The sequence below is a fragment of the Grammomys surdaster genome, unplaced genomic scaffold, assembly GCF_004785775.1.
Source record: "Grammomys surdaster isolate TR1022 unplaced genomic scaffold, NIH_TR_1.0 126013, whole genome shotgun sequence".
Classification (NCBI taxonomy): domain Eukaryota; kingdom Metazoa; phylum Chordata; class Mammalia; order Rodentia; family Muridae; genus Grammomys; species Grammomys surdaster.
Window position 1 is genome coordinate 1,120,885 of NW_021620828.1, and position 26,309 is coordinate 1,147,193.

The window sequence follows — 26,309 nt, forward strand, 5'->3', positions numbered from 1 at the left end:
GAGCTCTGCTTGGCCCCCCACGGACATTTTACCTCTGGTGCCCACATTCCTGCAACCCTGTGACCACAACAGGGGACATTACACATTCCTGGCCTATCGGCCAATGGTGTCAAAAAGAACAGAATGTCCTAGGACCTGGCCCAGCCCCCTACTTCCCCTGGGCCCCTCCCAGGCCTGGACAGGGCCAGGTAGGTGAGGTAAGAAGTTCAGAGGCTGGGGAAGAGGATGGTGGGGACCAGCAGGTGCTCCCAGTTTTGGGGGGACCTATCCTTTTCCTCCAGGATCCTGGGTGTGAGGCTGACCTGGGATGACCTTGAGGGACCTCAATCAGAAGGGACCCTGGTTTCTGAAAGTCCACTTAAGTTTCCTTTCCCCTAGCCATCTTGCCTGACAGGAGAGTCCCTGTGGGACTGGCTCCCTCCTCTCCCTCCTCCTCAATCTTCCCTAAGCTCCCTGCCCAGTCCTCTTCAGTCTGTCTCCCTTTTCTACCTTCCCTGTTCTCCTGGTTTCCCCACCTACTCTCCGCGATCCTCCTTCCGCTTCTGCCTTCCTGGCTTTTGTGTGTAGAATCCTTCCTCCCTGCTCAGGTTCTCTAAGTCTCACCTGTCTTCTGTCCCTAGTCTCCTTGCCAGTCAGTTCGCCATCAATCCCTGGCCGAAACTCTTCAGCAGGTACCTGGTTCACCTGTCCCTAAGAGCCCTCCTCCCTGGAAAGCTCCCAGACCAGACTCCTCCTCCGACCCTCCCTCTGCCCTGCTCACCTTTAATTGAGATGCTAATGAGGCTTCTGTCGCTCCCATCCTTGCCTGTGGCCGGCCGACGGGCGGTCTCTGGAGCCAGGCACTGCACCTGTCAGGTGAGAGGGTGGAGAGGCTCCGCTGCCAGATTTAACTGGAAAGGAACCAGTCACAACCCAGCCACACCTGGGAGCCGGGAGCAGGAGGCAGCTCCGGCCTCCTGCAGCCCGCGGTCCCCGAGGCAGAGAAGGAGGTAGCAGGGAGCTGGAGGCCAGGGCTAGAGCCTAGAGAAGAGGACCCAGGAGGAGACAGGGAAGGCAAGGGAGGAAGTGAGGCAGGATCAGAGAGCCTGGCACAGAGAGGGAGACCCAAAGAGAAGCAAGAGTCAGCTGGGCCAAGAGGGCGTGAAAGCTGGAGCCAAACAGTCCGGGAGGAAAAAAAGGGCAAGAAGGAGAGGCGTTAAGCCAGGCAGAGCGCCTGCTGTGGAGACCCAGGGAGGCCCCAGCGGGCAAACGAAGGTGGCCTTCGCTGTGAAGCTCTGTGGACACTCCAGTGACGCTCAGTACTGCCTAGTTGGCCCCAACTCTAGAAGATCAGCTGGCTCCTGGAGAGGTGGAGGAGGGTGGGAGGACTGAAGGAGAGTGAACTCAGCGTGGGATGCGGGCACGGTCAGGGGCAGCCCCATTTTGCCTTCATACTAATGATGCTGGACCACACCAGAGCCCCTGAGCTCAACCTTGACCTAGACCTTCACGTCCCCAACTCACCTAAGGCATCCATGAAGGGCAACAATTTCAAGGAGCAAGACCCTTGTCCTCCTCTGCCCATTCAAGGACTGGGGAAGGGGGGCAAGCGTGAAGAGCAAGGGCTGGGCCCGGAACCTCCAGAGCCCCGGCAGCCCACCGAGGAGGAGGAGGCACTGATCGAGTTCCACCGCTCCTACCGGGAGCTCTTCCAGTTCTTCTGCAACAATACCACCATCCACGGGGCCATCCGCCTGGTGTGCTCCAAGCACAACCGCATGAAGACGGCCTTCTGGGCAGTGCTGTGGCTTTGCACCTTCGGCATGATGTACTGGCAGTTCGCCTTGCTGTTCGAGGAGTACTTCAGCTACCCCGTGAGCCTCAACATCAACCTCAATTCAGACAAGTTGGTCTTCCCTGCCGTCACTGTGTGCACCCTTAATCCTTACAGGTCAGTCTGTCCGGGTACCCTGGGGAGGGGTGGCTGGCTCAGTGCGAGAGCATGTGCTTTAGCGTGCACGAGGCCCCCGAGTTCTACACTCAGAAGCACAAAAGCAAGCAAGCAAGCAAGCCGGAGAGCAAACAAAAGTGGCCACGGAGCTGGGGGGACCAGTGAGCTGAGAGGTCAAGGCCTTGCAGGTGCCGTGGAGGTGGATAAGATATTTGTGTAGAGGGGATATTTGCTGTGCTGGGGAGTAGGCTCCATGGGGGTGGGATGAAGGGTAGGAGAGTGGAATGAGAACGAGGCCCAGCGTCAGTTGTCCTCAAAGTCTCTGGCTGACATACACAGAGGATCTCCGCTCAGCTGACCTACCCACCTGCCCAGGTCTCTGACCTTTAAGGGCTTTGGTGTGTTCTGAAGATTTGGGTTTCATCAATGCCCTTTGCCAGTTAGGCTCTGGAAACTGGGCTGTTACCATGGAGAAGAGAGGAGGGAAGGGCTGGGTGTTTGTACATACCATTTCGTCGGCACTCAGCTATGCCACACATTGAAAACTTACATCAAGCCAGATTGTGCTGGGCACCGAGCAGAAGAGGATTGTTGCTAGTTCAGTGAGCTTTATCGAGGGCCAGGTACTCTACCAGGTCCTGGAGACGGGAAAGGTACAACGAGGTAGGAGAGGTAGGCGTGTAAACAAATACTGCAGCACACCGTGATTAGTGCAATAAAAACTGAAGTTGGTCTGCCTTCAAGGAGTGTAATGTCTCTCAGGAGGGTTTGAATGAGGGTAAATGTGTGTGAGCACACCCTCAGGAATGCGGGCAATCATGGATGGCTGGGATCGGTCACACGCGGCGGGTGGAGCCTCTCTCGGGTAGCCTGTCATGTCCAAAGATGTGTCATGGATTAACAAAGGTTGGGAAGTCCTGTTCTGGAAAGGTAAAACTGCCCCCATATAATGAACACGATAGGTGTCACTTACTGGAGCTGAACGCATCACACCCTTAGAGGTCATCTGCTGCCTCCTGGTGCTGTTCTCAGTTTTGGGGCAGGAACCAGTGTTATCCTCATCTTATGTATAGGAAACTGAGGCCAAGAGGCCAAGGCAAGTCGACAGGGTCACCGATCCTGACAGGATCCTGACTTATCCCTTAGTTTGACCCCCAAACCTGGCCTTCTCTTATTCTCAAGAGGGGCCACTTGGAATAAGTGAAGTTTCCAACCACTTGGCCAGTTCAAGCCTTGGGATAGCTCCTTCCCTTTGCCTCATCTCTCCTCCGGTTCTTTCTCACCCGAGGCCAGGCTGGGTGGGGGACATAACAGGCAGAAGGTGCTGGCAGGGGAGGGGCCGGGGCCTGGAAGTAGGCTGCAGGCACTCCATAAATATTTGTGGTCACAAAGATGAGGAGATATGGGGAGGGCTGGGGTGAGTCTGTTGAAGTCTGCATATTTTCTAAAGGCTCTGCTGGGTGTGTGACCCTGGACAGGCCTGGATAAAACACCAAGGAGTGGACATCACGATGCCTAGGGGCCCCCGGCTGGGAAGCAGCTGTCCAGACAGAAAATTTCCCACTTACTAGACAGTGGCGGTACAGGAAGGAGGAGAGACTCGGAAGGAAGGGGAGCGTACCCAAGTACAGGAGGAAACTGAAGACCTACTATGTATTTGGCTCAGTGTTGGGTGATTTTTAAGCACTAACGCTGTAATCCTGCAAAGTCTAGAGAGGTGGGCATTTTTATATATTTCCTTTGTTGTTTTCTTTTCCTCTTTTAAAAACAGGATCTCGGTGCAGCCTAGGCTGGCCTTGAACTCCTGGCATTACAGAGCACTCGATATCACACCTGTGTTATTTCCAGTTTTCAGATGAGGATAATTAATATTCACTGAAGTGAAATAATTAGACCCCAAGCTGTGTAGCTAATAACGAGGAAAAATAACAGTAATGATAGTGAATGCATATTTATGTCCCAGATGGCTTACCAGATGAATTTAAATCTGAATTAAATGTTATTAAATGGGCCGGGTGTAATGGCACATGCTTTTAAACTGGATACTGTGGAAGCAGAGAGATCTCTTGTGAGCTGCAGGCCAACCTAGTCTATATAGTTCCAGGGCAGTCAGAGCTACTTAGTGTTGTTAGCTGTCCCCCAAAACCCAGACTGAATGAACGTAGGAGACCTCTGCTCATCTGCCCTGTCCACCTGCTCAGGTGTCTGACCCTTAAGAAAAGAAATATTATTAAGCCATTTAACCCCACAACAAACTTGGGGAATGGGTACCACTATTTCATCCATCTGATAGATAAGGAAACAGATGGCCAGAGAGTTAAACTCAGACAGCTAGCAGGTCATGAAACTGGGATGCAAAAATCCCTTCCTATGAAGAGCTAGAGCCTCTCAGGTTAGCAGTGAAGTCCCAGATCAGGTGTGACTTCAAAGCTCCCTCTTGTGACAGCAAGGCTTGCCAAGGTAGGGCAGCTGGTAGGAGCCCAGGCAGAAGAGAAGCAGAAAGAAGGGGGCTCCTGGTTAGGAATGCAGGGGTGGGGAGCCACTGGCCAGTGAGAGGTGGAGGTGGCAGACAAGATGGGGCAGCCAGGTGGTTGCTGCCCCGAGTGTGAATCATGATCGTTGGCACAGGGAGGGACTCTAGTGATCTGGGGAGAGAGTAGGCTAGGATGGAAGATCCAGTTGCCAAAGAAGGCCTGGAGGGGAGCAGAGTCACAGTCACACTGTGGTATCCACCTGCTGAGGGGCACAGGCAGCAGAGGATTGTGAAAAGGAGGTCCTGATGGAAGCTGTGTGGCTTTACAATTTCTAGTCACTCTAAGGAGAACACTACTCATTGCCACATCCGTGGGAAACAGAGCCCACCCCTAACGTATATGGAACTTAGGGCTGGACCCAGGCAGAATTTGGCCTGGCCTGCTGGCACATACCAGTAATCCCAGCCCTTAGGAAGTAAAGACCGGAAGAGATTTGGAAGTTGAGAGTTAGTTTAGCCCTGGGTACAACTTGAGTTTGAGGTTGGATAGGTTACATCAGACCCTGTACCAACGACAAATAAAACCAAGGGGGAACATGGAGCTTTTGAACAGTGAAAACCATGGGGTTTATCTTTTCTGCAGATGGCAGAGCAAGGGCCTGGCAGCAAGACTGAACAAAGGGAGGGCCATTTCCTCAGAGAGCCATGAGAGGTGTGGCTCTGAGCTGGAAAGTCACCTTTGACCCTCACTCTCATCTCAGTATGGATGCCAGGCTGTACTCAGTGTCTGGCAGGGAGAGGCCAGACTGAGGGCTGAGACCCTGGGCTGGCCAGTGGTCAGGCCCTCCTTTGCTTGGCAGTCTGGTGCTGGGGTCAGGGTGGTACAGTACAAGTTCTTGCATGGGCAAAGCTGTGTGTGTGCTTTGTGTATTGGTGGGTGCACATGACAATAAACACCAACTGCAGTCTCATGGGACCCACTCTCCCAAGAGTGAGGTGTAGCCCTTTTCGTATATTGTTAGTCCACTGGGAAGTGGGAACTCTTTGCCATCCATGTGGGGTTCATATTTCAATGACAAGGTGAACATCTCATTGCATTGCAAAGGGAAAAGGTTTGGTTTTTAAATACTTCTTTTAGATTTATTTGTTTATTTTATGTATAACCCACCCTCAATCCACTAGCCAAAACAAACCCTTTCTCCCTTTAGATGCAGTTGTTTCTTTTTTCCAGGTAGTTTGTTGAACAACTGGAAGAGTAAGGAAGGCATTTGGATTGGCATAAAATCAGAAGATAGCTTGGAACTCCCTTGCACGCCACATCCGGTCTCCTCTGTCACTAATATATCACTAAGTGTCCTTCATTCATGAACCAATATTGGGACATGCTTATTAACTCAACTTCACAGCCCATTTGGGTTTTGATAGGTTTTGCCTGATGTTTCCCAGGCTGGGATCTTTGGATACACACATGTTCACTTGCTCGTCTCTTTAGACGCCTCCCGGCTCTGGTTGTTCCTTAGACTTTCCAAGGTTGCTCATAACCTTGGCCGTCCTGAGGAGCCGCTACTCAAGCATTTATGGAATGCCTAGTGATTGGGATTGGTCTGACATTTCTCTTGTGATGGCATGGTGCAGTGTGGCTGAGGAGAGAGACCCCAGAGAGTACTCTGTCGCTGTCTTCAGACACACCAGAAGAGGGCATCTGATCTCATTAGAGGTGGTTGTGAGTCACCATGTGGTCACTGGGAATTGAACTTAGGACCTCTGGAAGAACAGCCAGTGCCCTCAACTGCTGAGCCATCTCATCAACCCAGAAAAAGGTTTTACAGAATGAGTTGTTATTTATTTGGGGGACTGGCTATCCATAAAAGATGTCTTAGGTCACTAGGGGTCATATTCTGCATAGCCTGGGCCAGCTCATTAAAACATGGACTTCTAAGCTGGGCACACCTTTAATCCCAGCACTCAGGAGGCAGAGGCAGGTGGATCTCTGTGAGTTTGAGGCCAGCCTGGTCTACAGAGCAGGTTCTAGGACAGCCAGGGCTATAGAGAGAGACTCTGTCTAAAAACAACAACAACAATAACAACAAACAAACAAACAAAAAAGTGGAATTCTACACAGCATCAGCATCATCCTGACAGCCTAAGAGAGATCACAGCAAGGGTTTGTTGTGACTAACTCTTCCTAAAGAAATAATGAACTCTGCTTAGAGGCAACTGCGGTTGCCCTGAGCCCAGCCTGCCCAGAGGCAATAACAGTCCTGTCAACGAGGCCAGAACTCAGCACAGCTCTCTGTCTCAGCATCTACCTGGCTGGTGTCTCAGCATCTACCTGGCTGTCCTTACTCTCGACAGGCTCAGGAGAACCTTTGGGTCTTAAATTGCCATCACTGGGACAGATCACCATGAGAGCTCAGAACCCACGAAAGAGATTGGGATGAGGGCTACTTGCTGGGTATCTACATGTGAGTGTATTGTGGTACAAGCTGAAGCTGTAGCTTGTGTGTGTGTGTGTCCCATTAGCATTATTCAGAGCTGCTTGGGAGAGAAAGGGCTGGGAAGTTGATCAAAGAGAGGAGTGTCAAGTGTGGCCTGGATGAAGCAGAGAGTAGGGCCAAGCACACAGGAACACACTGACAAGGAAAGAGGCTGTTTTCTTTCCTGTTCCTAGCACTGCCAAGTATTCCTGAATGCCGGCTGAGACTGCCCCAGTGGTCCCTGAGGGAATGTTTGGGAGCCCATTAAGTATATCAAGGATGGAGGAGTAGACACAGAGAGGAAAATATGTATGTCAGCCCCCAAACCTCTTAGGATTCCTATATCCTGCCAGCCTGTCTTATACAGAGGAGAGTCAGAGGGGAGGCTAGCTTCATAGAGAGGAGACTGATAGCCAGTTTCAAACAGTCCTTAGCCTTAGCCAGGGGTAGTGGAAAAATAAAAACATGGAGTCCAACAAGCCTGGGTTCAAAGCTATTCAAAACTCAGTATTTCCCAGATGAATGACCCTAGGATAGTTGCCTAGTGTAACTACCTCCGTATCCTGAGTTGTGGAATAAGACAGTAACTCCTGATGGAATTGGATTGGGAGCAGGGAATCACCTACCTCCCACAGGTGGTTTACCTGCCAGCCAGCCAGGGGTGAGGGTGAGGAGCATGGCCCAGACAGACAGGGGTAAGGGTGAGGAGCATGGCCCAGGAAGGAAGTCAAGGTTACATGAGGTGGACCATCTTGTTAGCATCCCATCAAAGGGGTCTTGGCCCTTTGTTTACCTCCTGGTGTCAGGACAAGACCTGAGTGTCTTACTGTGCTTTGCTCAGTGGTTAGTTCTATCAGCACTGGTGTCAGTCAAGGGCTCTGAATCCTGTCAGACAAAAGCAGAGAAGTGTCCTTGGGGTTGGAAGGATCCCTGCATGGAACCTGACTTCTGCAGGGACCAAGGGTTGGGAGACCAGACAGGGGAGTGTGTGCTCATTGGCACCCAGTCCAGAAGAGGCAGGAGGAAGCTGACTGCCTGGGTTGTCACTGAGAAGAATTTGGTTCAGGGATGACATAGGCTCAGTGGGGAAGATGAAGGCAGAGAGGTAGCAATATGGTGGTGGGGAAAAGGGAGATGACAATAGGGACCCATGTCATAGAAGTAATTCCAGCAGAGCTGGGGACCTGGATTCTTCCTGTATGATGTTGAGAAAGTTGAAGTGACACTTTTCTGAGCATCTAGCTCCTGTCTATGTCTTCCTGAGGCCTGACCATCTTTATTTAGTGTCCCTGAGCATTTCCTAATCTCATCTTTTCAGAGCTTTATGTGGCAAGCTGACCTAGTGCTGTGTCCATTCTACAGATGGGCTAAGGTTGGATGCCTTACCCAACATTACATAGTTGCAGCACCCGAGTGCCCTTCCAGCAGGGGGCAGTGTGTATGAGCTCTAATGGTCTTGCTGAGACAGACTAGAGGGCACTGAGCAGTTGGAGCACATTCTGACTCGTGTCCTGGCCACATTGTCTTGGGAAAGGCCATGACAAGGGTGTTAGCCGAGATGGTTGAGTGGTATATGTGATGGATGTACCTGGCTCGTCAGAAGGACTCATATGAGCTGCCATGGCCATTCTTGGGATCATCCATACCAAATCAGTCTCTCAGAAGGCCTTGGGCACACACCTTGGACCTGAGTCCTGTTTCCTTCTCTGAGGGGATGAGGGGCTGGCTACAAAGAAGGAATGCCTAGGGTCCAGCCAGCTGGATTTTCAGGATGAAAGGAGAGCCGAAAGGAAAGAATCATGTAGCTCTGAACTGGACAGTGGGACACTGGGACCGTGTATGAGATTTTAAATAACCTTGGGCTGCAAGTGTGGCTCAATGGTAGAGGCTGGAGGAAGGGCCTAGCATTGTAAGGCCCAGTGCTCGTGTCAGACCCCAGATGCACTAACCCCACATCTCTGGCAATAGCATGCTTCACTAGTGCTCAAAGTTTGTTTGTTTGTTTGTTTTTTTTAATTTTCAGACAGGGTCTTATCTTGTAGTCCTGGTTGGCCTGGAACTCAATGTGTAGACTAGGCTGACCTTGAACTCACAGAGATCTGCCTGCCTCTGCCTCCCAAGTGCTGAGATCAAAGGTGTGTGCCACCACATCTGACTCTTGAATTTTTCTTTAAGTGACATTTAATAGTCAAAATATTGGGCATTTCCAGCCAATTCCTCACACACACACACACACACACACACATATATATGTATACATGTATATATGTATACATACATATGTATGTGTGTGAGAGTGTGTGTGTGTGTGTATGTGTATCTGTGTGTGTGTCTGTGTGTGTGTTATTTTTTGAGACTAGGTCTCACTATGCAGCCCTGGCTGATATGGAAATTGTTATGTAGAATAGGCTGGCCTAGAACTCACAAAGATCTACCTGCCTCTGCCTCCCCAATGCTGGGATTAAAGATGTGTGCCACCATGCTTGGCAAATAGTTTTAAATGATTACTATTGCTATTATTATATTTTAATGTATAAAATAAATACACTTGAATATATGAATGTCTTTGTACCAAGTCTATGCAGTTCCCACAGAGGCCAAAAGAGGTTGAATCCTGGGGCTGGAGAGATGGCTCAGTGGTTAAGAGCACTGACTGCTCTTCCAGAGGTCCCAAGTTCAATTCCCAGGAACCACATGGTGGCTCACAACCATCTGTAATGGGATCCAATGTTCTCTTCTGGTATGTCTGAAGACAGCTACAGTGTACTCACATACATTAAATAAATAAATAAATAAATAAATAAATAAATCTTAAAAAAAAAGAGGGTGAATCCCCCAGAACTAAAATTATAGATGGCTGTGAGTTACCTTATAGGTGGTGAGAATTGAACTCAGGATATCTGGAAGAACAGCTGTTGGGGCTTATCCTCTAGACATCACTCCAATCACCCTTTATAGTAAATATTAATCTCAGGTAGTATAAATCTCCCCAGCATTTTCCTTTTCCACAGTTGTTTTGGTGACAGCCGGTTCTTTGCAGACAGGTGGTGTGGTGGCTAGTACCTGAAAGCCCAGCTGCTCCTGAGGCTAAGGCAGGAAGGTTTCACGTCTGAGGTCAGCCTGAGCTTCCTAGAAACTCTTTAGATTCCATAGACATCTTAGAAGCACCTGTCACTTTCTTTAAAAATGTTTGCTGAATTTGGGATCCAGATTGTATACGATCTAAAAACCAAATTGGAAGATATATAACATGAGCAGCTGTAAGATTTCATATGTTTTGGCCTCTAGCAGGGTTCCAGTGTGCTCTTTGGTATAAGAAATCTTGCTTATATTTATCAGGTCTACCCCTAAATTTATCAGACTTAAGATGTTATTTAAAAAAAAAAAAAAAAAAAAAGCCGGGCGGTGGTGGCGCATGCCTTTAATCCCAGCACTTGGGAGGCAGAGGCAGGCAGATTTTTGAGTTCGAGGCCAGCCTGGTCTACGGAGTGAGTTCCAAGACAGCCAGGACTATACAGAGAAACCCTGTCTTGAAAAAAACCAAAACCAAACAAACAAAAAACCTTACTTTTGTTTATACGCACATGTGAAGGTCTGTGAGTGTAAGCCACATGTGTGTGCCTGGAAGCCAGAAGAGGGAGTCAGATTTCCCTGGAATTGGAGTGATGGGGTTGGGAGTACTCGGATGTGGGTGCTGAGAAACGAACCTGGATCCTCTGGAAGAGCATCAGGCTTTCTCAATGGCATGCCATCTCTCCAGCCCCAGTGTGATGTTATTGAAAATATTTTCCATTTGTTGCTAGTATTTAGAAATGCAGTTAATATTCACGTATTGGTTTTGCATCTTGCAGCCTGGTTTTAATTTATCATCTCTGCCTTGTTTCTTAGACGGTAATTCTAAGGATGTCCGTCATGCACATGGTAATACAGCCAGTATTTTTTTTTTTTTCCTTCGAGACAGGGTTTCTCTGTGTAGCCCTGGCTGTCCTGGAACTTACTCTGTGGACCAGGATGGCCCCGAACTCAGAAATCCGCCTGCCTCTGCCTCCCAAGTGCTGGGATTAAAGGCGTGCGCCACCACCTCCCGGCAACAGCCAGTATTAAGAATGAATAGTATTAGGATTTATATGGAATAGTGTTTGGGTCCCTTCCAAATCTCATTACAATGTAGTCTTTGGAGAAGGGACAAAGGTGGAAACTTCATCTGGTATTTTCAGAGCAGTGCAGGGAGATTCTGAAAGTGCAGTTACTGAGAAGCTTCGATTTGAAGGCACAGGTAACAGACATTCCCAAAGGCCACTGTCCCCAGAGGGCATCAATCGGGCAGGGCAACCTGGGCTAAGAGAACAGACTCTTTTTGACCTGTGCGAATACAACTACACTCTATGCTACCCAGCCGACAGCCCTGGAGCTCTGATAGGGATCACTGATCCCTCGATGTTTATGGAGAACACCGAGGCTCTTTGAGGTCAGGGATTCGTCGGACCGCCCCTGGGCCGACCTCCTCCCCATCGGCTTTTTCAGATACACTGAAATTAAAGAGGAGCTGGAAGAACTGGACCGCATCACGGAACAGACGCTTTTTGACCTGTACAAATACAACTCTTCCTACACTCGCCAGTCTGGGGGCCGCCGCCGCAGCACCCGCGACCTCCGGAGTGCTCTCCCACACCCCCTGCAGCGCCTGCGCACACCACCTCCGCCATACCCCGCCCGTTTGGCGCGCAGCTCGTCTTCCAGTGTACGCGACAACAATCCCCAAGTAGACAGGAAGGACTGGAAGATCGGCTTCCAACTGGTAAGCTCCTCCCCTCAGTCCAGGACCCGCCCACGAGCTTGCTGGGTCCCATGGACCTCCTGATGGACTTTCCAGCAAGTAGCACCAATAAATGAATAAATGAATGAATGAATGAATGAACGAATGAATGAATGTTAGCAGAGGATAAGTGGCGAGAAGTAAAATCTGTTGCAGAAAATACACATTTCCATTGAGACCCTCCCGTGAAGAACTGAGGTTCTAGTCTGTAACAGAGGGTAAGTAAATGAGACACTTAGAGAGTAAAATGAGGTGTGCCTGCGCGTGTGCGTGTGCGTGTGCATGTGCGTGTGTGTAAGTGTGTGTAAAACCCAAGTCCTTGTCTGTGCCTGGCAAGGATTCTTCTGCAGGACTACATCCCTACATCCTAAACATGTAGACTGAAAAGGAAGGGTAGGAGGAAACGGGACAGAGGGCCAGCCATCTAGTGAGGGAGAAAGGGAGGCCCAGCTGAGATGGGCCATACCACTAGCTCAGAAGTTCTAGGCTCACCTCTGTTGTAGGAACAAACATCTGATCCCAGAAGCTTTCACACCAGTGGAAGGGGAGAATTCTTGCTTCTCTTCCTGCCTGGTTGTATAAGTACAATGAGGAGTCACTGCCTACAGCTGCCTCAATCCCAGGGTCCTCTGGCCAGCTCTCCCAGGGGCTTCCAGGAAAGTTTGTTTCTCCCCTTCTGTTCTACCCACATCTTGTTCCCTATATCTACCTGCCCGTCAGCCCTCCAAACACCTCAGCTCTCTGTCCTTGACCCTGGTGCCTCTCTGATGTGCACCGACATTCCCGTCTCTGCAGTGCAACCAGAACAAATCGGATTGTTTCTACCAGACGTACTCCTCTGGGGTGGATGCTGTGAGGGAGTGGTACCGATTCCATTACATCAACATTCTGTCCAGGCTGCCCGACACCTCAATTGTTAAAGAGGAAGAAGCCCTGGGCAACTTCATCTTCACCTGTCGCTTCAACCAGGCCCCCTGCAATCAGGCGTGAGTAGGCCTTGCTGGCTCAGTTGTTCCTCTGCATCTCCTCTCCTGGGTCCTCCTGAGGGCTTGGGAAATTCTTGGTGGTTAGGTAAGGAAATGATATAATGCAGGTGCCCAAGTCTATGCCCAGCATGTCGCCTGTAAACAGGAGTGTGGTGAGATCCATGGACGGCAGGTCCCAACCAAAGTTCCCACTTCAGTTCTCTCTTTGTGGCCTGGTGACTCTTGCATTTCACATCCTTCTTCTGAGTCTTCTCTTTGTATAAATGGAAACAAACCCAAACACGAGAAAGAAGGTTTATTCAGTAAACATTTCTGACTGTGTGGACCATGTACCAGTCTCTGCGGTAGGCGTGTGGAATGTATTACAGGAAAAAAATATGTTCAGCTCTTGCCCAGTTGGCATTTCCCTCAGGTGATGAAGACCACAGTGGTAATACTCACCTTAAGCGTCATGTCACATGCGTGAGATGACAAATAGGAGGTTACTTTAGACACTCTAGAGCATGGTGGGGTCAGTCCTCTTGCACCCAAACAGTTGAAGTGACATATCCGGAGGGTCAGGCTGGCCTAAGGATTCTCCTCAGCCCACTGTCCCTCAGGGATAATTTCTCTTAGGGCCTCTGTCGTTATGTCCTTCTAAAGAGGTCACAGCCACCAGTTCAAGCTCTCTGAGAGCTGGTACAAGGTGGAAGTGAGGGGGGGCTCTGTTCTGTAGCCTCTGGCCGCCTATTCCATCACACAGCTCTGCCCTGCCTGCACCCTTTGTTTGGTTAGGGATAAACTCTAGCAGCTGGGAAGTGAGGCAGCGAAGCCTGGGCCAGCCACACCTGTCACCAAGCCTCTCCGTCACCTTCCACCTGGAGTTTTTGTTCCAATCCTCTCCCTTTGTCCACTCCAAGCTCTTGCCCTTCCCGGCAGGTCCACCGCCCATCTTAGTCTTGGCATGCAGGTCCCTTCCTCAGCTCGTGATCTTATCCTTTCCCACGAGGACTGTTGGGACAACTCTGTAAACGGTTTAACTTTCTGCCCCCAAGTTCTCCCATCATTCTTCACAGGAAGTCTTTGTCCATTTCTGTCGCTATAACAGAATGCTACAGACTGGTTGGTTTATGAAGAAAAGAAGTTCATTTCTTATAGTACTGAAGGTTGAAAAGTCCAAGAGCCTGGTGCCAGAACCTGGTGAAGGCTCCCACAGCCTAACATAGCAGAAAGGGGAAGGGAAAGTGAGTACGTGAGAGTCAGGAAGGGCGGGCCCGACCAAGTAATAGTCCTGTGTTCATAGCCAACCCTCTCTAGATCTCCATGGTAATACTGTGATCCATCCATGAGGATTTGCTCCATGGTCCTGTCTCTTCCTATTGGATCCCATCTCCTACACGCTGGGAAGTCATTTTCCCACCCAAGAATGGAGAGGCACGTTTGATACATAGCAGGGAGCTTAAGTTTGTTATATTAACTCTTCCAGTCAGTCCTGTTCAAAATCTTCTGGAGCAGGAACTGGAGAGACAGCAGTTAAGAGCACTGGCTGCTCTTGCAGAGGACTCAGGTTCCGTTCCTAGCACCCACATGCAGATACCCTTTTCTGGCCTCCAGAGGTGCCAGGCACGCTCCTGGAACACAGATATGCAAGCGGGCAGAACATTCACACACATACAATCAATACAATAAAATCCTCGGCAGTCTCCTGTGGCTTGCACTTCCTTAGCGTGGCCTCCTAGACCCTCCTCTTCACAGCCTCCTGGACCCTCCCCTTCTCCTTCCTCTTCTCTTTTGGTTTTCTTTCTCCTTTTGTTTTTTTGTTCTGAAGATCAAAGCCAGGCCCTCACAGCATGCAAGCAAGCACTCCATCACTGAGCTCTGTCCTCAGACATAATCTTCTCCTTAATAACACGCAGTAAAAGGTCTTCCCTTTCATATGTACAGTTTAGTGGTTTTAAAATATGTTTAGAGTTGTGCAACTACCGTCATTATCTAATTTTAGAACATTTTCCTCACCCACCCCCAAGTAACCCATTTACTTATTAGCAGTTCCCCATTCCATCCCTTTCAAGCCCTGGGAACCTCTAATCTGCTTTCATGTCTCAATGCGCTGTTCTTTTTGGAGATTTCACACGAGGGCTAGGGATGTAGTTCAGTGGTAGATTGATCATCTGGCATTTATTAGGTTCTGGGACATATATATATATATATATATATATATATACACACACACACACACATATATATATACACACATATATACATATATATGTGTATACATATATACACATGTGTATATATACATATATATGTATATGTGTATATATATGTATACACACACACACACACACACACACACACGGCATCTTTTGTGACCGGTAGCTTCTTTCACTTAGCATATGTTTTCCAGGTTTATCTGTGCTGTAGCACGTGTCAGAACTCATGTATGAGCAATTAATACTGGTGTGTTGTATAGACATATCACACCTTTCTGATATGGAGCATGCCTACCTACTCTTTGGCCTTTATGAAGGACACTGATGTGGCCATTCCTGAGTAAAGCTTTATATTGGTCATGTTTTGGTTTAACTTGCAATGCATCTGGAGTGCTGTGCTGGGTCACATAGCTGTTTAGCATTTGGAAGCTGTTAGACTTTGCCCAGGGAATCAGGTCTTTATATTCCCAACAGCAACCCCGAGGGATCTACATTTTCCACATCCCCTGCTTGTTATTGTCTGCCTTAAAAACAAACAAGCAAACAGACAAAACTACCTTTGCTTGTTTGTATTTGTGCATGTGAGTGTGTAGAGTCCGATTTTCGGGAGTCGGTTTTCTCAGTCGTAGGATGGCAAGTTTGGTGACCCTTATCAGCTGAGCCGTCTCGCCAGTCCATTGGTCTGTTTTTGCTTTAGGCAACGTAACCAGTCACTTTCACCTTAGTGGGAAGCTAATACAGTTCACTAAGTGCTAATACTTGAAGTTAGTCCTCAGTTCTCTGTCCTACCTGTTTTGTTGTCTTCATTTGACAGAGGAGGAGACTGAAGAACTTGTTTGGCTTTCTTTCTAGTATTAGCATTTCCTCATAAAGAGTTGGACTCTAGAGCCTTTCTTTTTTTGGACAAGGTCTCACTCTTTTCCCAGGCTAATCTGGACCTCACTAGGTAGCATGTAGCCCCAAGTAGACTCACACTGGCAACAATGGTCTTGTATCAACCTCCCAAGGGCTAGATTACAGGAACACATCGCCTTACCTAGATGAGGCTTTCTTTTTATTATTATTATTACATTTCTGCACACACACGCATGTGTACACATGTTGTGGTATAGTTGTAGAGCTCAGAGGACTTGCGGAAGTCAGTTCTGTCCTTCCGCAATGCGGGTCCTGGGGATTGAACTCACGTTGTCAGTCTTGACGGCAAGCACCTTTACCCTCTGAGCCATCTTGCTGGCCCAAGGCTTTACTCTTAACCATCACGTGACTTGGCTTCTCAATGGATGCTGTACTAATGTGTTTAATGTACATTTCCTTGTGTGTGCATTTACAAAGTCTATATTTTATTTACATAAGTGATCTTGGGTGTTACAGGTCTTATTTTTATCTTCTTCTAAAATACAAAATAAAACCTTCCTGAGCTCCGTATTTAAGACCCACCCATGACGGGTGCTCCACCAGATCCACTGACTTCACCTGCTACACACTATCCATCACTGTGGGAATCCACCACAGTGTGCCCTTCCCCCCTCCCAGAGAGTAGGGATCAGGGGCCCTTTAAGATAGAGCTTTCCTCTCTACGTCCAGCCCATCTCTAGAAATGCTGGCTTTCCAGTACAGCCTAATATGAGCCCCAGTGTTTCGCATTCTGTGCCTGCCTTTGGTTTTCAAAGCCAGTAGACTTTCCTGGATCTTCTAGATTTACTTTCCTCATTTTACAGAGGAAGAGAATGGCCTTGGGAAATGGGGCGATTTCAAAGCCACATGAGTAGAGCCACACCCACCTCTGGCATTGTCCCCTCTCACTCTTCTACTGGTCACAGGCCAGAGCCTCAGTTTCCTCCCATCTGGTTGGTTCCTGCTGCCATCCCCCCACTTGGCAGGAAGTGGAACACAGGTCCCCTCTCCCCACATGGCTCTTAGAACCTGTGATTTGCTGTCAATCTGTCTGCTACAGTACCATGGCTGTGTGATTTCCTCTTGATTCCCAAGCCTTTTAGAGGGCTGTTATACTGGACCTGTTAATCTGGTGCACAGAGGCCTGTGGAGAGAACACTTGGCTTCTGCCCTGAGCTCTGAACATCTTCCCTTCAGTCTCACGCTCACTGTGGCTTTTGTTCCTTCCTCTAACGCTGATTTCCAATTTCTTCCATCTCCATTTCTCTCACTCGTGCACCAAGAACCAAGATTTAGATGCGGAGAAGTTAGGAGCATTGCACGAGACTTAGTATAACATTACAGGACACAAGGAATCAAGCAGTGAGGTCAGAGGAGAAGAAGCTGGTCTAACAGGTAGATGCTTGGGTCTGAATCCCAGGTCCATCATCACTGTCCCTGCGGCCTTGGGATCCCTGCTGACTGGGAGAGGAGACAGACACGGTGGAGTGGAGTCTCATCATGGAAGGCATATAGCAGGGAGTGTCAGCGGACGCAATGGAGCATCATGGATAGATCTTAAAAACAGAGTTTAGGAGGGTTTGGTTTTGTTTTTTTTAGAAGAAGATAAAATAAGTTCTATAACACACAAGATCACGTATGTCAATCCCAGGCCTGCCATCACTGTGTGGTCTTGTATGATGTAGAATGGGACTGTTGGAGTGACAAAGGAGCACAGGCCTACCTCCCAGTGCTGTGCAGACACACTGGAGGTGACAGGAAACGGATGTTCCTTGAAGACATTGCTCTGGAGGGGAACCTCCTCTGCCACACCTCATGCCCCACTGAACTCCCATCTCCCCTCTCTGATCCTGTTATCCTGGTTCCCTTACCTTCTAAGGAATTATTCTCAGTTCCACCACCTTGTATATGGGAACTGCTACACTTTCAACGACAAGAACAACTCCAATCTCTGGATGTCTTCCATGCCTGGAGTCAACAATGGTGAGCAGCTCCCGTCCCCATGATGCCCTTCTCACTGACCTCACCTGCCCTTACTTACCTCAGCCTTACATTCTAGAGATGCTGGGTACCTTCTGGGTCTCACCTTGCCTCTCGATATTCTGGAAGGGTCTGCTCTGTCCTTTCTTCCCCAAAGTCCCCCATAATCCATTCTAGTCATGGAAGGGATTCTGTCCTTTAAGCTAGCCCAGGAACCGGTTCTGGGTTGCCAAGTCCACCCGAGGGGTTTACTGGCCTTGTTCCACCAGGAAATGGAGGGTGGGTCTCCATCCCCAACTCTTCTCCTCCTGCATCCTCAGGTTTGTCCCTGACACTGCGCACAGAGCAGAATGACTTCATCCCCCTGCTGTCCACAGTGACAGGGGCCAGGGTGATGGTACATGGTCAGGATGAACCTGCCATTATGGACGATGGTGGCTTTAATTTGAGACCTGGTGTGGAGACCTCCATCAGCATGAGAAAGGCAAGGATGCTCTGATTGGGAACCAGGGAGGAGAACCGCACTGGAGGGAGGGGAAGACTTGGGAAATGGGAGGTAGACTTGACAGTGGGAGACTGAAGGGAGGTCACGTGAGTTGTCACCAGGATGTGGAGGTCTTTGGGAGCAGAAATGGATAGAGGGGCTAGCCAAGGGGCCCCTGGGAAGCAAGGCTTTGAGAAGAACTCAGGTGCTAAGAGAGGTTCAGGATGTCCTTAGGGTTTCAGAGGATTCTCTAAACTCATGCACGGCCTTGAAAGTTGTACAAGGAGGGGTGTCTGGTGTGTGGAACATGCTTTGAGATGGGGAGGCTGGTGGATTGCTGGCGGTGTGTGAGTTTGAACTTAGGAATGAGAGAAGACTGAAAAGCCAGGGTGAAGACTGAGTCACCCTCTCTGCCTCCTTACCTGTGATCTCTGGATATGCATTGGTTCACAGGAGGCCCTGGACAGCCTTGGCGGCAATTACGGAGACTGCACTGAGAATGGTAGTGATGTCCCTGTCAAGAACCTTTATGCTTCCAAGTACACGCAGCAGGTATACAGCAGCCATCCGTGGGACTGCACATCTGTCAGCTGGGTGGAGGGATGGAGAGGAAGTGGGTTGGGAGTGGTAGAAAGGGCCATGGTATACACTGGTGAGGAGGGCAGGGTTGGGCCAGGCCTGAAGCCTCTTGCCTCTCCCCTCTCCTCCAGGTGTGCATTCACTCCTGCTTCCAGGAGAACATGATCAAGAAGTGTGGCTGTGCCTACATCTTCTACCCTAAGCCCAAGGGCGTAGAGTTCTGTGACTACCGCAAGCAGACCGCCTGGGGTGAGACAGGGACCCCCCCAGCTGGCTGGAGCTCACCTCCTCTGCCCTAGGTGCCTGGCTCCCAGAGGCCTTGTCTGAGATAGCTCACTCCCACCTGACCTCATCTCTGGCTTCCACTTGCTTCTTTTTGCCTTCAGTCTTTGCCTCTGTTTCCCCTGCTCTTTCCCTTCCTGTCTTTGGCTTTTGTGTGTTAGTGAAGGAATTGTCCTGTTTAAAAATAACCTACAGCAGAAGGAAGGAAGTGTGCATGTGTGCGTGTGTGTGTGCACGTGCTTATGCAAGCACACGTATGTTTGTGCATGTGTGATGTGTTCCCCTGCTGTGGTTTCAGCATGCCTACTCATTCTTTGAGGTGCTCAGCAGGCCTGGCTCCTGGGGGATCAGGTAGAGCAGCCAACATCTCACTGGTGCCCAGGTAGAAATTATTACAAGTACTGTGTTTCTATCTCATCTCTCTGTGTTTTACGAATATGCACTGTATCCTTTCAGTGTTCTAGTATGCAATCTGAGTTAAAAACCAACCTTCCTCTCTCTTTCCTTGGTCCTTCACTGCACTCCTGTGTGTGTGTGTGTGTCTGTGCCTGTGTGTATACGTATGTGTATATATGTGTGTGTATATGTATGTGTGTCAGTGTGTATGTGTATATATGTGTGTATATGTATGTGTGCATATGTGTGTGTGTCTTTGTGTGTCTGTGTGTGTGTGCCTGTGTATGTGTGTGGTATGTGTGTGTGTGTGCCTGTGTGTGTATATGTCTGTATGTGTATGTCTGTGTGTGTCAGTATGTGTATATGTATGTATACATATATATGTATGTGTGTGGTGTGTGTGTGTGCGCGCGCCTATGTGTGTATGTCTGTGTGTGTCTGTGTGTGTCTGTGTGTGTATATGTGTGTGTCAGTATGTGTGTATGTGTGTATATGTGTGCGTGTGCATGCGTGTTGCATGTGTGCATATGTGTGTGTGTGCGCGTGCCTGTGTGCTTGAGCCACGTGGGTCGTAGGTTAGACTCTGTTGAAGCTCAGGAGCTTTACCCACTGAGCCATCCCTCCCCCAGGGATTCAATTTGTAAATCAAATGTTAGAAAATGTTTTTGCCCAGAGCAGGGCACAACAAAACAAGCTGGAGCGCCCTGGCACGTCCTGCTTATCCGGCCATTGTGTTGAACACACCCGTTTCCTTTCTGCTGTGGCACAGCTCTCCTAGGATGCTGGGAGAAAAATATCCTAACGGGAAACTGTGGGATTGCAGGCTCTGCCTGCACAGACTGTCCATCAGACCCCTCCTCCCAGGGCTTCGCACACTCAGCCCTCTAGCAGGGTGAGAGAGGGAGGAAGTGGGCCATTGCTGGGGTGGGGGCAGGGGAAGGCACCAGACACCATGGACACAGAAAGACCACTGTGGAATTGTACCACCTCTGTCCCAGTGCCATCTGTCTGTGGTATCCGCCCCCTTTCTTGCTTGGCCCATTCTGACAGGCCTTGTCCTCTGTCACTGCTCTTGTCAGGACAGCCCCTCCCTCCTCTCCACTCCCCTTGCCCCCTCCCTCTCCCTCTGTCTCCTCCCCCTCCCCCTCCCTCTGGCCCCTGTCTCCTGCTCCCTCCTCTCTGCCCCCTGCCTTCTGCCTCCTGCCCCCTGCTACCTATCCCATGTTTCTTGCCCCCTGCCTCCTGCCCCCTGAATCCTGTCCTCTGCTTGCTTCCCCCTGCCCACTGCCCCCTGCTTGCCCCCTGCCTCCCTTCCTGTGGCCCCTGCCTATACCCTACAGCCTCCTGCCTTGGAGGATCACAGAATGTCAGAACTGGAGAGAACTCAGAGACTGCTTGGTGTCATCCTCTTTCTTTGATGGGCAGACAGAATCCTCGAGGGGAGGGGAGACAGGGCAGTGGGGGTGCTGGCTTGGTGACAGCTCCCCTCCTCTCCTCCCTGCTTTTCAACAATTCTAAACTTTTTTTTTTTAAATATTCATTTATTTACTCAAACAGGGTCTCACTACATAGCTCTGGCTGTCTTGGAACTCACTATGTAGACTAGGCTGGCCTCAAACTCACAGAGAGTGATCCTCCTGCCTCTGCCTTTGTAGTGCTGGGATTAAAAGTGTGGGTCACTATGCCCAGCCTTCTTTCTGAGTTCTTGTGGCTTAGAAAATCTGAGAGAAACTGTGTAGGTGAGGGGTATGAACTAGAGCTAACAGCAGCATGGTGCCCTTCCTAGGTCTTCTTCCCCAGAGAAGGCAAGGCTAGGCTGCTCCCCACTAAGCCCCAGCATGGTGGGTAGAGCGTTTGGGTCAGAAATGGAGGACTTGTATGTACCTCGGCACATCCCCTAGTCTCTCTCTGTGTCTTTCTCTCTGTGTTTGTCTCTGTCTGTCTGTCTCTGTGTCTGGGTCACACACACACACACACACTGCCATGCACACACCTACACTATAACAAAATAGTATTTTTAAAGTGTTTCCTTGTAGCTCCTCAATGCCATTAGAGCCCACGGGCCCTTTCTTCTTTTCATGGGTCTAACAGAGATGATTGAGATCTTACAGACTTCACTCACTTAAACTGTATGGTTTTAGGTAAATATAGTTGTAGTTTGGGTGTCGGCTTTTAATCTGGCCTCATAGTCACCAGCTATTTGAGAATTTTATAAATCACTCCCCAAAGCAACTTTGTACCTATGTGCGTAGTCCCCAAAGTTTCCCAACCCCCACTGCCAGCCGCTGGGCAACCACTAGCCCCTGTGCCAAACGGTTCATGTAGACAGAGTCATGAACCGATGGCCTTTGCTACCAGCTTCTTTAACAGTGTTTCCTGGGTCTATCCGTGTTATAACACGTCAACACGTTATTCCTTGTTATGACTGGGCAGTATCCGGTTGTAGAGATATAAAACTTTCATTTGTTGAGGTGGAATCTCATACTGTAGCCCAGGCTGGCTTCAAACTTCCAGCAATCCTCCTGCCTGGGGCCCATGAGTCCTGGGATTGCCATCGTGTCCTGCCGTGGTCAGCTCTGTTTTATCTTTTTGTTCACTTACCCTGGTGATGGATATTTGGGAGTGTCCAGTTCGTGGTTTTGTGACTAAGGTCGCTGTGCACATTTGTGTACATGTCCTTGTGTGGAGCTGGCCTCATGGTAACTGTTCAGCCCTTCAGAGGGACTGTCATACTTTGGAGGTGGCTGTACCATCTCATATTCCCAGCAGCAGTAAATGACGGCCCCCCGTGGTTCTTGCTGGCAGTTTGGGGATTTTTTTTTTTTTGATGGGCAATTTTTTTATTGGCAAGGTTTTTCAGAAAACTTTTTAAATGTAATTAAACCAGTGTCATTATAGTCCTATAAATTCTAATCGAGCTATCCTGATAGTTATATGTGGTTATATGTTTACACTGTTAATGCCCACATGTAATGTTTTGTTTTTTAATAGGTTTTCCTAGTGAGTGTAACATTGTATCTCATTGTGGTTTAAGCCCTTTGTTATGCAACTGTTGTTCCCATTTTTTTTCTGACTTAACTTTTGTGCCTTTTGGACACATGTATATGGGTGTTCCGGGTCCCCAGCTTTCTTGAACAATTTTTTTGTGGTTGCCGCTCCCACGGCACCATGCTCTTGTAAAATGGGTGCCCAGGCAGTGTGTAAGACATTGTTTGTGGAAAAGGTGGAAATGCCCTCAGAAAACAGGCGCTTCTCTCTATATTCACAGGCTACTGCTACTATAAACTGCAGGGTGCCTTCTCCTTGGACAGCCTGGGCTGTTTCTCCAAGTGTCGGAAGCCTTGCAGGTAAGGCCCTTTCCCTGGGGGTGGGCTAGGCAGCAGCTGCTTAGCCTGGTGGGATGAAGATAGCTGGGAGACTCCCACTCCATCACCGAGCACATATCTGTCTGCAGCGTGACCAACTACAAGCTCTCCGCTGGTTACTCACGATGGCCATCTGTGAAGTCCCAGGTAAAGTAGGGAGGGGAGGGGTGGATGTTCATGTGAACATAGTTGCACACATGTGCAAATGGATATAACACAGTGACCCTGTGAGTATTATCCATGTTGGTATATTTGGCTGATACCACCTATCCCTGGAAACCTGAGGGATACGGAGTTGACATCCTCGTCCCCTCCCCCCCCCCAGGATTGGATCTTTGAGATGCTGTCCTTGCAGAACAATTACACTATCAACAACAAAAGGTCAGGCCTGCTCCTGAGGTCCTGGGCAGGACCTTTGAGGTCTGGGAAGAGGTTCTGATGGAGGTGTTGCAGGGAGGGCCCATGGGTGGCGTTAACCCTCCACCCCTCCTTCCCATTCTCTCTCCCCTTCCCTAAAGAAACGGAGTAGCTAAACTCAACATCTTCTTCAAGGAGCTGAACTATAAAACGAATTCGGAGTCTCCCTCTGTCACGGTATGGCTGCCTGAGTCAGGAAGCCCGGGATCTCCTGGTGGCTTGGCAGGGTAGCTGTGAGGGAAGACGAAGGGTCACCTTGAAGGGCCAGAAGGGTTTGTGCCTCAGAGGCAGAGAACAAGGAAAAGGAACAGGGGTTCAGGATAAGGGGAAAGAATCGGAAGGGAAACTGGGGGTGTCAGGTGGGGTGGGGGAGGCACGCATGTGCGGCAGGCCACAGGAAGAAGGCTCTTGAGACCTGTCCCGGTTTCCGCTGGTCTCATGACCATTTTTTTCTGTGGATGATGACAATCAGGAGCTGCCCCTGCATGGCAAGGAGGGACTTCGAGTCCCAGGTGGGCCCAAAGTGCAAAGGGAGCCATCTTGGTAAGGGGGTGGGTACTTTCTCCCACAGATGGTCAGCCTCCTGTCCAACCTGGGCAGCCAGTGGAGCCTGTGGTTCGGCTCGTCTGTGCTGTCTGTGGTGGAAATGGCGGAGCTCATCTTCGACCTCCTGGTCATCACACTCATCATGCTGCTGCACAGGTTCCGGAGCCGGTACTGGTCTCCAGGACGAGGGGCCAGGGGTGCCAGGGAGGTGGCCTCCACTCCAGCCTCCTCCTACCCTTCCCGTTTCTGTCCCCACCCTACATCCCCGCCACCTTCTTTACCCCAGCAGGGCACGACCCCTCCCCTGGCCCTGACAGCCCCTCCGCCTGCCTATGCTACCCTAGGCCCCTCTGCCCCTCCACTGGACTCTGCAGTGCCTGACTCTTCTGCCTGTGCTCTGGTGCCCTGAGAGAGGAGAGTGCTCCTCTTATCCAGCCCGGTGCTCCCTGGTAAACTGAAGGCTATCTCGCTGTTAGCACGCCTTCCACAGCTGTCTTTGGTGTGCCTGACGGAAGAGGCTAAGCAAGGGGCCCAGGAAGTTGTCCAGAGGACGGGGACTAATGAGCTGCTCAGAGCTGCCCTGCCCCTGCCTCTGAACACGGCTTTCCACACAAGCACGGACAAGTCCCCCTTTCCCTCGATCAGCCAAGGCAAACTTGGAGCTCTGACAAGGAACTTTCCTGGGAAACGACCAACGAACAAATATAAACAAGGCACAGAAAGGCAGCCACAGCTTTCCTACCCCATGACCAGAGACTGGCCTGGCCTCACTGCCTTCAAGGACACAGATGTCTGCTCTCCTTCTTGAACTAGGGTGGGGAACCCCACCCAAAAGCCCCCTTGTTAGTTCTTTGGCAATTCCCCTTCCCTCACTCCTCAGGGTGGGGGCTAGAGTAAGCCGAGGGTAGGCCTGACATTCTCCTCCCTTCTCAAGACTCTCTCTCATCTGATACCCCATACCCCATCACCTCTGCACTGCCTCCTTACTCATTTGTCTTCTTAGCTGTTTCCTCAGCCTAGAAGTTTCTTCCACCGTCCCTCGGGGCACGTCTATACATCCCTTAGAAACTTGCTCAAAGCCCATTGCTTGTGTGAACTCGTTTATCCTATTCTGTCTCCCCCCAGAATTGTCCCTGTGTCCCCCCAGAATTGTCCCCCCTCCCCTCGTCCCCACAGTGTACTGTAATGTATGTGCACCTTCTTTCGTGTCTGTCTCCCTGGGTAGACTGAACTCCTGTGGTCGGGGATGAGTTTTGCTCATTTTTTGTATCCTTCCAGTCTAGGCTAGTATCCCACTTGGTAGGCAGGTACTCAATAAATGCTTGTTCCATCAAACAGTGTCTGCAGCTCTGGATGGGGGCCCCATGGAATAGCTAGGGAGGAGCATGCAAGTCCCTGAGGCACGGCCTACATTTCAGGGGAGGGGAGGTCTTAGAGCTGAGGGAGGGGACAGGCAGCCATCCCAAACTCGTCACAGTTGTACGTCATCAAGAATTGTTTTCTTCAGACTCCACCCGGCTGTGATGTAACCTCTGCCACCCTCCTCCCCACCACTGCCCAGATGGAGGAGGAAGACATCGAGGAGGAGGGGGAGGAGGGGGAGGAGGAGGAGGCTCGACCAGTTCTTCCAGAATGGCAGAGCCTTGGATAGTCTTATCTACAGTGAGAGGGGCAGAGGGAACCCTTTCAACCCAATAAAGAAGAGCTGGGGACTGCCTGAGTGGAACCCTGCTTTTTTGACCTTCAGTTCCTTTGTCCACTCCAGTGGACCTGGAACCAGGAAGTGACCCTTTCTAGTCATGTTTGGGGAGTAAGACGTGGGACTGTTTCTACTTTCCCCATGCATCACAGTATCTATCCTCAGTAGGCAGAGGAGAAGCAGGGCTTTCTCCCTCCCTCCCCCCATTCAGGGAACTCCTATGTAGACCAGGCTGTCTTTGAACCTACAGAATTCACAGAGATCTGCCTCCCCGAGTGCTGAGGGTAGTAAAGGTTTGGCCATTTTGAGTTAAAGGCTGTGATCAAAGGTATGTGAAGAAGAGGGTCTTGTAGAAAGAAGGAAGGAGCAGGCCACGAATCATGCGGCCTGAAGGCTTTGACTTCCCTTTCCTAGACTCAAGTAAATGGCAGGAAATGGTGTTGTTTCAACAGTGTCCTTGTCACAGCCTCAGGTGTGGCTGCTCTGGCCCCTCCCTCTCTGCTTGACCTGGGCCTTGTTCAGCCAGTCTCTGTCTGCAAAGGCTGGGAAGGGAGGGCCTGCTGGACAGAGGGACCAAGCTGGATCTATTCTGGAGACTGTAATCAGCTCCCTCTTCCCTGAGCTCCAGGTCCCCTTATGCACCCGCCGTCCCTCCCTGAGGTCTTGCTTCTCCCCCGAAGAACACCGCTGGGACTTGGGATCAGAGTGTTAGAGGGGTTCATTCTTCCCCATTTCTTTATCTGGTTTCGCAGGTGACATGACTTACCCTAGGTTGTAACTGTCACAGAGC

At 50.0% G+C, this 26,309-nt stretch overlaps 1 protein-coding gene across 1 annotated transcript; it reads left to right on the forward strand.

Annotated features, from left to right (window-relative positions):
• The first annotated feature begins 1,065 nt into the window (after nucleotides 1-1,065).
• Scnn1a (sodium channel epithelial 1 alpha subunit) lies at nucleotides 1,066-25,155 on the forward strand. Its single transcript, XM_028754490.1, has 12 exons — nucleotides 1,066-1,930; nucleotides 11,405-11,678; nucleotides 12,492-12,682; nucleotides 17,651-17,754; nucleotides 18,072-18,235; nucleotides 18,689-18,787; nucleotides 18,946-19,063; nucleotides 22,761-22,839; nucleotides 22,947-23,004; nucleotides 23,183-23,238; nucleotides 23,376-23,451; nucleotides 23,846-25,155. Exons 1-12 carry the CDS (start codon nucleotides 1,437-1,439, stop codon nucleotides 24,227-24,229), a joined length of 2,097 nt encoding a protein of 698 aa, XP_028610323.1. The 5' UTR covers nucleotides 1,066-1,436; the 3' UTR covers nucleotides 24,230-25,155.
• Nucleotides 25,156-26,309: the final 1,154 nt, after the last annotated feature.